This window comes from Physella acuta, unplaced genomic scaffold (assembly GCF_028476545.2).
Source record: "Physella acuta isolate Inbredline_101_S28 unplaced genomic scaffold, ASM2847654v3 ptg001545l, whole genome shotgun sequence".
Lineage (NCBI taxonomy): Eukaryota > Metazoa > Mollusca > Gastropoda > Physidae > Physella > Physella acuta.
The window spans coordinates 96,700-110,756 of record NW_026733060.1 but is presented as its reverse complement, the minus strand read 5'-3'; the positions used below and the strand labels follow the sequence as shown (position 1 = coordinate 110,756).

At 39.7% G+C, this 14,057-nt stretch overlaps 1 protein-coding gene across 4 annotated transcripts in view; it reads left to right on the top strand.

Annotated features, from left to right (window-relative positions):
• LOC131928776 (homeobox protein mab-5) overlaps positions 1-10,404 on the top strand; it is an 89,788-nt gene extending 79,384 nt beyond the window's left edge. For all 4 annotated transcript variants that reach the window (XM_059284901.1, XM_059284899.1, XM_059284902.1 and 1 more), the window contains one exon: positions 7,424-10,404. In XM_059284901.1, coding sequence (XP_059140884.1) covers positions 7,424-7,929 — 506 coding nt within the window. In that variant the 3' untranslated portion in view covers positions 7,930-10,404. The remainder of the gene's footprint in view (positions 1-7,423) is intronic.
• The last annotated feature ends 3,653 nt before the right edge of the window (positions 10,405-14,057 follow it).

Genomic DNA, 14,057 nt, shown 5'->3' with positions numbered 1-14,057 from the left:
GGAAGGGGGGGGGGGGGTGTCGCCCCGGGGTCAAGCTGGGGAGGTCACGTCGCTTCAGGTGTCCAGGTGGTCTTTGATCACCGGAGCGTGTCAGATAAGGCGATGGGGGAAAAAAAAACAGCGGGGAGAAAATTTGTGTCTTACTGATGGTTATCTTTCTGCTTAAGTCTCCCCCCCCCCCCCCTCACTCACTTCCACCCCCACCCTTTCTCCTGTTATCTACTGGGAGATGATCGTTTGTTGAAAAATACGTTTCCCCTTCACATCAACACAATCACCGCTTTCGCTGCAAATTTTGTTACAGGTTAAAAAAAATATATATAAACACAACTTATTAAACCTTTAAATAAATATGTAATTTTTCTAATTATTTAATCCATATAATTTTATTATAACAATTCTTTTTTTAAAAAAAATCAATTAGAGGAAGAGCAAGGGCACCAAAATTTTGCATATTTTCCATCCAGTAAATTAAAACTGAATATTCTGCAGTTTTATAACTCTAAAGAAACTATAAAACCACACAAGTTTAAGATTTTAATTAAATTGTCGTCTTAAATCGTAAGCATATTTGATGAATCAAATTTGAGTGACTGCTTCACTTTATACAAACATTCTTTAATCAATTTTTTCCCCTGAAGAAATGAAAAGCCTGTTTTAATTCTGTCAAACAGATTTGGAATGACTCAAAAAAAAAAAAGTCTGGCAGTTCCATGTCCGGCACTACTGGACAGCTTGGTCGTTATGTCGGCCCGCCCCGTCCATCTGACTCTTTGATGCCGACTGGCTCCAACGCTTGAAAACAGCTCATAATTTCAGGGCCAACGGGCCGGGAAAATGGCCCAACTCAACGCCAGTGAGTTGCAACGGCCGTTTTGTGCGCACCAGGCGACATTAGTGCGCGTCCGGAAAACACGATAATGTCCCCTTTCTGCGACCCCGACGGCCCGGTCGTGCACGGGAAATGAAACTAGAGCGCATGCGTGAGCAGTTGGACCGGAAGCGTCATAAATACTAAAGGTCAACGAGGGATTATTCATCAAAGTGAGAAATGAGAGAGAACAAGTATCAAAAATGTGTCTTTGTGTTCAGGGATGGTATCGATTGGCTATATTCATGTATGTATGTAGAGGAAATCGCTTATAACAATACTTTAATCCACGAAGTTTAGAGTTCTATTTTGCATTAGGGATAGAGTTAAATAAAAAGGATATATGTAAACTAAGTAGGAATAAGGCAACATTTATGGTTACATTTGAAAATGAAGTATCGATACCGTGATACCGGCAAGGTCTAGCTGAAGTATTGGTGTCAGCGATACCAGCTTTGCCTGGCCAATCGATTGCGCCCGTATGTGTATGTCTGTGACGTCACAACCACGGGCTAGCCTCACACACACGAGCCACACACCTGAGCACATGTGAGGGAACCCCCCCGCACACACACAAGCCACACACCTGAGGACAGGTGAGGGAACCCCCACCACACACACACAAGCCACACACCTGAGCACAGCACACAGGTGAGGGAACCCCCCCCCCCCCCCCCACACACACACACAGGCCACACACCTGAGCACAGCACACAGGTGAGGGACCCCCCCCCCCCCCCACGAGCCACACACCTGAGGACAGGTGAGGGACCCCCCACACCCACACAAGCCACACACCTGAGCACAGCACACAGGTGAGGGACCCCCCCCCTCCACACACACACAGGCCACACACCTGAGCACAGCACACAGGTGAGGGACCCCCCCTCCCCCCACACATCTGTTCTGATGTACACACCTGACTCCTGCCACTGACCAGCTGACCCATGACGTCACCAGCACGCTGGACCAGGGCAGACGACGGCTGTTATTTACAACACCTGGACCTCAAAGACATTCCTGTGGTCAGACATGTCAGTCACGCGGTCCGTCTGTCGTCCGTCGCTGTTAGCTTCTATCTGACGTCCGTCATACCATACGTCATACCATACGTCTAACGTCCGTCATATCATACGTCTAACGTCCGTCATACCATACGTCTAACGTCCGTCATACAATACGTCTAGCGCCCGTCATACCATACGTCTAACGTCCGTCATACCATACGTCTAACGTCCGTCATACCATACGTCTAACGTCCGTCATACCATACGTCTAATGGCCATCACATTACTTGTGTTATCTCCGTAATTTCATTTCTTTTTCCTGACTAGAAGCAGAAGGGACTATTAAGAGGCTATAATTCGTTTGCAAACTGCACTAATCAGAAGCGAAACTTCGTACAGTATAGTAAGCTAATCAGAGGTCAGATTGTAGACTATGCTTTTTAGAGGCTAGAATTTAAAGGTTACAAGGTCATTTAGAAACTATATTTAAAAAAACAACTTCTATTTAGATGGTGTATAGGTTGTAAAAAAATGTTATTTAGGATTATAGATTTGTGAAGAATAAAGACATTTAAAAAAAAAAAAAATTAAAATATAACACATTCAAAGACACCACCAAGTTCCGCCTGCTTTCTGTCTAGTACTAAGTAACCCCCTCCTCAGCCTAGCGTAGCGGCTAATCCCAGCCATAACTCATACACACCAGTGTGTCAGGGGGACAAGGCTACAAGCAGGCCGTACAACCCCTGGCGCCAGACCTGGTAGCCAGGTCTACGTCACGACAAGCTTGACGTCACTTCCACCTCGACGTCACTGGTACAAGATCACAAGGCAGGTTAAGGCCCTTGGTCGGTGTCTATAATGTAGGATTCAATTATACAATCACAAGGCTGATTAAGGCCCTTTGAATTTAGTATGATTTGTATGCTTAAATTATACATTCACAAGGTCGATTAGGGCCCTTTGGATTTAGTATGACTTGTATAATTTAATTATACATTTATAAGGCTGATTAAGGCCCTTGGATTTTGTATGATTTGTATGCTTAAATTATACATTCACAAGGTCGATTAAGGTCCTTTGGAAATAGTATGACTTGTATGATTTAATTATACATTTACAAGGTTGATTAAGACCCTTTGGATTGTGAATAACATGAATGATTTCATTATACAATCACAAGGTTGATTCACGTCCTTAAAATTCACTATCACTCTTCTTCTTCTTCTGCGTTCTTAATTTTAGTGTTGGAAGAGATTCCCCCTGACACAAGGGTCGGCAACCTTTTGGGACGGAAGAGCCAAAAGTTAAATTTTACCACATTTCACAGTTTTTAAAGAGCCACAAACATTTTTATTTCAATATTATGATATTTCATTATATATATATATATATATATATATATATATATATATATATATATATATATATATATATATATATATATATATATATATATATATATATATATATATATATATATATATATACATTACATTTAAAATAAATAGCTTAAAATATGAAATAATATTTATTCATATAAAAACATACACATGTTTCGCACAAAATATATTAAAGTAGTTTAGCAAGCTCTGCTCGAAATTAGAAACTTTACATTGTTATTAAATCTATATCTTTAATTACCGAGTATTGCAGACTAATATTTTTATGAGTTTTAAAAATAAATTAAAATAATTATTAATATTTGTGCATGGAGCCGCATCTTGACATCAAAAGAGCCGCATGCGGCTCGCGAGCCGCAGGTTGCCGACCCCTGCCCTAACACAACTAAGTATATGTGTTAAATTGTTATGCGCCATTGAGGCCATTGACTCCGATTTCAGCCTGCTTTTCTTATTGGATTCGCTTCCAAAGCCTTTGCCCATCCAAGAACAAACTACAAGGCAGCAGTTGTTTGATTTTGGAGTTGTTTCTCATAGAAGAGTGACTGTCCCCAGATTTCCAGATTTTTTTCTCCGGGGGGGGGGGGCACTTGAAATTTTCGGGGGGGGGGGGGGCGGTAGACTTTCTTTGGGGGGGGGGGGCGGACACTGTTAAAAGTATATATTTTCTATATAAATTATATAAATTTCATTTTGTTGGGGGGTGGGGGGGGGGGGCGGTAAAAATTTTTCGGGGGGGGGGGCAAAGAGATGCCTGGAAGAAACTCTGTCCCCAGCTAACGAGCCTTATCTATCACTTTTACTCAATGTATAACATTAGAAGCTTATAGGGCAGCTTTCCTTAAATGATGCTCTTTAATTTCCAACTCTTTAAGTTCCAACATGGAACAATGAAACCAAAATTTATTTAGCCCTACAGGGAACACGAAAGTAAATGTTCTCTCAGTTTTACAACTGTTGTGCTCGTATAGCTTAAAGGTAACGAAATGTTCCTTATGTCGCACAACCGTTACGCTTCTACAGAAAACAGGGAACCATATTTTCCTACAAAGAATAGGGAACAAAATGTTCCTTCTAAAGTACAGTTATCAGTCGTGTACAAACCTGTCTCAAATAACCCCTACCCCACACACCCTGTGGACAGAGACTGCTCACAAACATCTCATACAATACCCACACACTACCCACACACTACACACACTACTCACACTTATCCCACACACTACCCACACATCTCACACACACACACCACTAACACACTGCCCACACACATCCACACATTACTCACACTGTCCATACACATCCCAAACACTTCACATACATTGCCCACACACTACTTACACACTACTCAAACCCCACACACTACTCACACAATGCTCACACACTGCACACACTATCCACACACTACTTACACACACCCCACACACATCCCACACACTACTCACACACATCCCATACATTACACACACTACCCACACACATCCCACACACATCCCACACACATCCCACACACTACTCACACACATCCCACACACTACTCACACACATCCCACACACTACTCTCACACATCCCACACACTACTCACACACATCCCACACACTACTCACACACATCCCACACACTACTCACACACATCCCACACACTACCCACACACATCCCACACACTACTCACACACATCCCATACATCCCACACACATCCCACACACATCCCACACACTACTCACACAAATCCCACACACTACTCTCACACATCCCACACACTACTCTCACACATCCCACACACTACTCACACACATCCCACACACTACTCACACACATCCCACACACTACTCACACACATCCCACACACTACCCACACACATCCCACACACTACCCACACACATCCCACACACTACTCACACACATCCCATACATCCCACACACATCCCACACACATCCCACACACATCCCACACACTACTCACACACATCCCACACACTACTCACACACATCCCACACACTACTCTCACACATCCCACACACTACCCACACACTTCCCACACACTACCCACACACATCCCACACACTACTCACACACATCCCATACATTACACACACTACCCACACACATCCCACACACTACTCTCACACATCCCACACACATCCCACACACATCCCACACACTACTCACACACATCCCACACACTACTCACACACATCCCACACACTACTCTCACACATCCCACACACTACCCACACACATCCCACACACTACTCACACACATCCCACACACTACCCACACACATCCCACACACTACTCACACACATCCCATACATTACACACACACATCCCACACACTACCCACACACATCCCACACACTACTCTCACACATCCCACACACTACCCACACACATCCCACACACTACTCACACACATCCCATACATTACACACACTACCCACACACATCCCACACACTACTCTCACACATCCCACACACATCCCACACACATCCCACACACTACTCACACACATCCCACACACTACTCACACACATCCCACACACTACTCACACACATCCCACACACTACTCACACACATCCCACACACTACCCACACACATCCCACACACTACTCACACACATCCCACACACTACTCTCACACATCCCACACACTACTCACACACATCCCACACACTACCCACACACATCCCACACACTACTCACACACATCCCACACACTACTCTCACACATCCCACACACTACCCACACACATCCCACACACTACTCACACACATCCCATACATTACACACACTACTCACACACATCCCACACACTGCTCACACACATCCCACACACATCCCGTTATTATACCTAACCAGTTACCTGATGCGATTGTTTTTCGCAGCTCCTCACCGTTGTCATATCCTACCCACCCCGCCGCAACCAGCCAACCAAAACGACAGTTAAACGGTAATTCCCGCTTACGAAATGGCTTTATTGTTTCTGTAATCCGGCCGGTCGGTGGGTAATGCGGGACTTAGACCGTAATTAATTTTTTTTTTCTTAGCTAGCCTACCGTGCAGCCGGTCCAACCTGCGCCGGCAATAATTTCAGTTTTTCTCCAATAATAGCACCGGAGCACTGCACGTGCCTTGTGCTTAAAATTAAATTAAAAATAATCCTGGGGGGGGGGGAGGGGTGATCCGCTGTCATGCGAATCGACATGAAGACACTGTGAGGTAGGGTGGGAGGGGGGATGGATTTGTATCCGTATTACAAAAATCTAACGGAAACCAATAAAAGTTATTCGTTGTTCTACTGTAAGATATACAATTGCGTAGCCTAATATAAAGTAGACATATCATATGCAAATGATATTGAATTTATTTATTTTTAAAACTATAAATAAATCATGAACAATATTCTTATAATCAATTATCAAATTTATGTTGTTTTTTTTTCGTTGCATACGTATAAATTGAAACTTCGTATGCGTATATTGTTGTAGAAATCTTTGATGTTTTTTTTTTTGTAAGGGTAATTAGGTCATACCCAACCCGCATTTTTTCGGTCTGATTAATTGAATGTAAATTAGTCTCCCAGGTAAGACCCGGAGCCTTTAATATTTCGACCATGAAGAATTGAATAAAAATACCAATAACCGGTTAGCCGGTTTTTTTTTCTCGGCCGGTACCTCCACAATAACCGTTGAGTTATTAGTTGTAACTAGGATGGGTACCTGGTTGGTGCCAATTAGTTACAGCTCTGGTGACCCCCACTGACCCTCACCCTAACGTGAGCATTGTTCACCAGTCGTGTGCGCTGGTTGGAAATGTTTGCAATAACTCACACAAAGCATTAACATAATGGGCGTTGTTTACGCTGAAAACATTAATTAAAGAAAAATTACTCATAACTAATTACATCTTGCACGTGTCTGTTACGTTTAAGATCTATAATTAATTATATATTTATTAACGTTTAACGAAAAAAAAATTATTTTTTCCCCTTTTAAATTTTATTCATTATTTTTATTAATTTTTTTATTTATTTTTAAAAACAAAGGGACGTAATTTTTATTTTTTTTATTTCATTTTTATTTTTAGAAACCAAGGGACGTAATTTTTATTTATTTTTTTATTTTTATTTTTAGAAACCAAGGGACGTAAGAAAAGGAAGCCGTACACACGATACCAGACGATGGTCCTGGAGAACGAGTTCCTGAACAGCTCGTACATAACCAGGCAGAAACGCTGGGAGATCTCGTGCAAGCTGCAGCTGTCGGAGCGACAGGTCAAGGTGTGGTTCCAGAACCGCCGGATGAAGCGGAAGAAGCTGACGGAGCGGGCCAAGACTCGCATCCGGGAGGACCAGGAGAACAAGGACGACCTGCCCGCCCAGCCGCAGCCGGGCCCCCAGCTACACCAGCACGCCCAGCCGCCGCAGCAGGGGGCCCCGCACCATCATCACCACCACCAGCATCAGCAGCCGCCGTCGCACCACCCGCACCACAACGGGCACCTGAACGGCGGGCCCGGGGGTCACCCCCACCACCCCCACCACCCCCACCACGGACACATGTCTCACCATCCACACAACCCGCTCATCCAGCCAAAAACTGAAGTAGGTTCCCATGGCAACGGTCCAGTTGGGGTATAGCGATTGGCCAGGTAGTGCGCGCCTCCCATTGGCTAGGTAGTTAATGTAGTGACAACGTCACGTTGACTCGCTTCAAACCATCGACTTTTTTTTTCAAAACACTCACGTGACAACCACCCACGTGACACTCCCACGTGACCATCACGTGATCCGCTCAGCGATGGATTTCTTTGCATCCACCACCACGAACGTGATAGGTCAGCACAGCGACCAATCAGATCTCAGCTTGATAGTCACGTGATAACCTGTTATCGATAACAGCTTATGGTGCAGATCGAACACTGGCCAATCGATCTGAAATCGATTTTCCGTGAGTTCCTGGAGAAAGACCCTCCCATCATCGCATATCGGTTGGTGTTGTTTTTTTTTTTTGTTTTAATTCGTCAGTCCCATTTATTGTTTTCTAAAAAAAAAAAACGACTGTCACTAGCTACGTCATTGCCTACGTCACTGGCTACGTCATTTGCTACGTTACTGACCACGTCACCGGTTGAACAGCTACGTATTGAACAAAAGAAACAGGAAAAAGTAACTCAATTCAAGATAAACAGTTCTAGTGTTTGAAGAGCACTACCACACAGTGAGAAAACACCAACAATTACTTGTGCTTACATTCATCCAGATTTTTAATTGCAATCTTTCAAGTGTTATTTTCTGGCGAAGTCCTAAGGTCGAAACATTGTAATCGGTATCATTTTTTTTTTACATAGAATTATTGAAATAAAATTTTGGGATGGGTGTGGTGGGGATGGTGGGTGTAATACTGGTCATTTTTATTTTAAATTTTAGTCTGAAAATAGCTTCGTACTTGTTTTATCCTTCGCAATGATGGGGGAGGGAAGTTAAATGTTAAATTAAACGATGTGTTTAAAGCATATGAATCGTAATTATTCTATTATGTTGCAATCCACATTTATTTTTGTCTATTTTTTTTAGCTAACCCTTTAGAGTTAAACAAAATAACGTAAGAATACAATGTTTATTTTTTTACAACTGAATTCTGTATTCCATCTGCTTCTGCCTCATCATGATAGTTGTTGGGGTAGGGAGGTTAAAAGGTTTAAAAACATTTTTAATGCCAGATATCCTTGTGAGGATATACTTTTTTCATTTTTTTAAACTGTCAGATTAAGTGTTCATTACCTGAGGTACTTTGAGATAATAGTCGTTGAAAACGGCAAAATATATATTTTATACGACATTTGTATGGGTTAGATAATGATAAGATACTTTTTAAAATATTGCTTAATTTTTCTCAGAAAACGAAACCTTTCGTTTCAACCGGGAGAAATGAGTTAAACGTGTAAAAACTGGGAATGGATTAACGTATGTAGTGTAGACACGGGTGTGTAGTACTAGCACACGTCACCAGCACATGTGTAGCTCTAGCACAGGTGTACGGCCAGGTGTGTAGCAGACGTGGGTGTACCAGCAGACCTAGGTGGCTTTTGGACATAAAATTTGTAATGTAAAAACCACCATTTGGACTCTGTGTAATGTAAAAACCACCATTCTCTTTGAAGTCTGGTGTTCTCTTTATTGACAGGTGCATATATGTATTTGGTTGTACATAATTCCTCAGATAGAATTTTTAATTCGATTGATGCGCAGATGTGCGACATTATGTCTGCTGATGTTCAATGGGTCTGTGTCGAATGTGCAGACGGTGCACACCCAACAGGCGCAGATGACGCGGTATGTGCATATCTTTGAATGCACAGCTGTTTGAAGAAGAAAAAAAAAAGTTCATTTAAATTATTTCATGTCCGCTGTCTCTAAGTGTATCGAATATGCTTTTGTTCGTATTTGCTGTAAAAAATATACAAGTTCATTTGTATGTTGCGTGAGTTTTTTTCGCCTGTCTTACCACGTAATGTATGTCATTTAACAAAATTTTGTATGACATACAAAACCTGTATTTATAAAGCATATTCATACATATTTTCGAGTGAAAAAAATTGATGTTTTAATGTTTTAGGTTGATAAAATTTGTATGTGTATATGTCGGTCTGTATATTGTATAATATGGCGTACGTTTGCGGCAAAAGTATCGCATAATATTTGCGATTTTCCGGAAGCAATTTATTTTTATGGAAGGTTTATTTCTTTATTTTTCCATTGTGACGAATTTTAAATCCATTTTAATAAGGGATATATTCTTAACTGTCTTTGTAATAAAAGTATTGGATTTTCAAACCGGTTAAAAATAATGACAAATGTTATAAAATGATTTTTTTTACAATTTTCTATTTAAATCACAATTTCCTAACATGTTAATATTTTGACAAAATAATAAGAAAAAAATATACTATTAAAAAATATAATCAGCTTCAATTAATTAGTATATTCGATTATAATAATTTTTTGATGAAAATTAAATAAACAAAAAATAGTATTTGGTATTTGTGCATGCGAGGTAATTTGTGTTTTCCTTAATTAAGCAAAATCGGTCTTTTCTTCCGTAAACGAAATCGATCTTTAAAAAAACAAACAATACAACATTTCCAATGTTTCAAATCTTGTTCCTAGAATATAGCTTGGGTGTATTAAGTTTGAGGAAAGTAATGTTAAACAACTTGCAATCAAAGTTTAAGGGTGCATTTCTAATTGTTGATTAATTTTAATTAGACTTAATAATCTTATTAATGTTATAATGCAATTTTTATATTTGTTAATCTTGTTTAAAAAAAATTGTAAACACTAATATAATTAAGGTAGAAAAATAACAAAAACACAATGTCGGAAAAAAAAACAGTTAAAATTTATAAAATTATATTTTTTAAACTGGTGATTTTCGGTAACGATCAACTATTAATTTTTAAAAATTTCAGTGACCCGGTTAGCTAAATTTTGATATCCACTGAAGATAACTTTAGCATCCTTTACAACAATCAAACAATTAACATTCGACACTGGTCTAATTAGGAATGAGGTTTGCCAATCTCACATATTTTAAAACCTACATTTTATCGGTTTGCTTGGCAATGATCTTTTTTATAATTTATTTACAAAATTGGAGGGCCGAATAATAAGTATTTACTTAAAATAAATGTTGATTAAAAGGTTAATAATGAGGTGTAGTTGTAATACGTTCATTAATTAGCAATTTGATTTTAAAATAAAACAACATAACTTGTATTGTATGTAAATAAAATTAATGGTGTAGAACGTGTTGATATATTTTTTTATTGGAGGATGTAAATGTTAGGGAAGGGGGGGGGGGGTAGCTTGTTGTCTTTTAGGAGATAAGTATGGTATGGGAGTGTGAGGGGACAATGTGAGTGAGTGAGGTGAGGGCACGTGAGATTGTGTAGTGAGGGAGTGTGAGGTGTTTGGGGTGTATTGTTTGAATTAGACATATGTCTGATGTACCGTTAGAAAACGTCAATGTTTGTGTGGGAGGGTGTGTGGGAGGGTGTGTGTGGGGGAGGGTGTGTGTGTGGGAGGGTGTGTGTGTGGGAGGGTGTGTGTGAGGGAGTGTGGGAGGGTGTGTGGGAGGGTGTGTGGTGGTGTGTGTGAAAAAGTTGGGTTGAGATAATACCCCTCTTTAATCTGGCAATAATAAACTGTCCATTGTATAACGTAAATATTTTAATCAACACATTTTTACGTGAACCTCATAATACGAGCTAATGAAACTAATTATCTTAAAATATTAAATACTATTACACTGAACTACTACTTCAAGAAATCTTTTTTGAATTAGAAAGTGAAGTAAATTTTTTAAGGGATGCTATTATTTATGCTTTGATAACAGCCAAGGTTTAACAAATCTGGTTTTCAAAATAATTTTTAATATTTGCAATGCCAACTTATTTTAGTTACATTTCTAATTACAATCTATTAATTAAAACTGTACTTGTAAGATAGTGAGTTAATTGGATTGTATGTTGGTCTCTGGTTGTCAGTGAGACCGTGAGATTCGTGTACTTAGCCGAGGCAGGACTTAACACATTTGGGTTTAGGACATTTTGGTTAGGACATTCTGCTTAGGACATTATGGTTAAGACCTACTGTTAAGAACATGTGTGTATGTGACCACAATGATAATAGCAAGATACAAGAACCGTGGTATAATTACACTTTCTTAAAGTGGTATAGACAAGAATTTTCTTTCTTACCATAGCATGATCTATAGGTATTGCTTCTCGGGATAAGAGCGTGTATAATTGTATTTGTTCTCATATTTGTAACAAGTTAATATATTGAAAGTAAGTAGACTCTTGAGTCAGTAGTACGTCATTGAGTCCACCCAGCTCTGACGAGTACCTGACTCACTTTAGGGAAACCAAAGTGGCTAGGCCTAGTGCTGACAACACTATCCCCATGTTTCATAGTAACCAATCAATTTTTTAAAAGACATACAAAAAGGACAATTTAAAATATTGAAATCTATGACAGTTTAATATGATTTTAATAGGATTCTTAATTACTTTCAAACAGTTATTTAAGGATTACATTTTGTGTAATTTTTTTAATGTCCCTGTGGTGTAATATGTATAACTTGATTGACATACTGGTGTTGAAAAGTGTGTTGAAATATGAAGAGTATGACGTAATATGTTGAGCTATACTGTCTCTACGTCATAGTGATGTTGTACCTACGTCATAGTGATGTTGTACCCACGTCATTGCTCAACAGCAGTGACGTCACACTATTGTATTGCATCTTATTTTTTTATGTAACTACCTTACTCTAACCCCCTTCCCCCCCCCCCATTTACACAACAAACTTGACAATTGTAAATTATAGATTGTAAATATTCCATGTGATTTTATTTTTGTTTAGCGGCCAAAATCTGGAATCGATTACTCTGGAGTGTACATATTTTTTATGGCAATAAATATGTGGATCGATTCCTGAGATATTCATCATGACGATACTAGTTTCATGTATACCATATTTTTAAAAAAAATACATCATTGATCATTTTTTTTTGTTACCTGCATTATCGATGTGTTGCTATAGCAACCAGACATCAGTACCGACTCTTACAACCACAACCACATCATCACCACATGACGGCACTAGTTGTACCACCACATCGCTTGCCCACACGACCACCAGCCGCACATTGATGTATTAACACCATCACCAAACTACTTCATCATTACCTGAGAACATCAGCTCATGTGATCATCATCAATTCAGCCACTTATCTATAACATCATCTTATATCGTCAAGTATCATCAATACATCAATATAATTTTTATTATTAATAATCATCATCACATGAAAAATATCATAACATAATTTATTCAGAATATCATCATATCAAAAGATTAGACACGTCACCAGAAAATCACAACATAACAACATATCAACAGCAGAACTCATCATCACATATTCACATCACAACATCTTCAGCATTACATCAACACCACATATCCACAACACACCATCATCAGCATAACATCTACACTACATCACAACACCATCAGTCGTTAAGGTCTCTGTAACTTTGTGTTCGCCCAAATGCGTCTCGTTGTTTGTCGTTAATAAAAATTTTTTGGTGTTCTAGGTACTGCGACTGGTTAGATATTTAAATATTAAAGAAAAATGTTTTCAACGTCTTCGTTGGTTTTATTCTTTTTTATTATCCATGTCTTGGTTGGCTAAATCTGTTGGCTGTGAGGTTGGCAGAATCTGGTTGGCTGTGAGGTTGGCTGAATATGGTATGTTGTGTGGTTGGTGACATACATATGGTATGTTGTGTGGTTGGTGACATACATATGGTATGTTGTGTGGTTGGTGACATACATATGGTATGTTGTGTGGTTGGTGACATAAATATGGTATGTTGTGTGGTTGGTGACATACATATGGTATGTTGTGTGGTTGGTGACATACATATGGTATGTTGTGTGGTTGGTGACATACATATGGTATGTTGTGTGGTTGCTGACATACATATGGTATGTTGTGTGGTTGGTGACATACATATGGTATGTTGTGTGGTTGCTGACATACATATGGTATGTTATGTGGTTGGTGACATACATATGGTATGTTGTGTGGTTGGCGACATACATATGGTATGTTGTGTGGTTGGTGACATACATATGGTATGTTGTGTGGTTGGTGGCATACATATGGTATGTTGTGTGGTTGGTGACATAAATATGG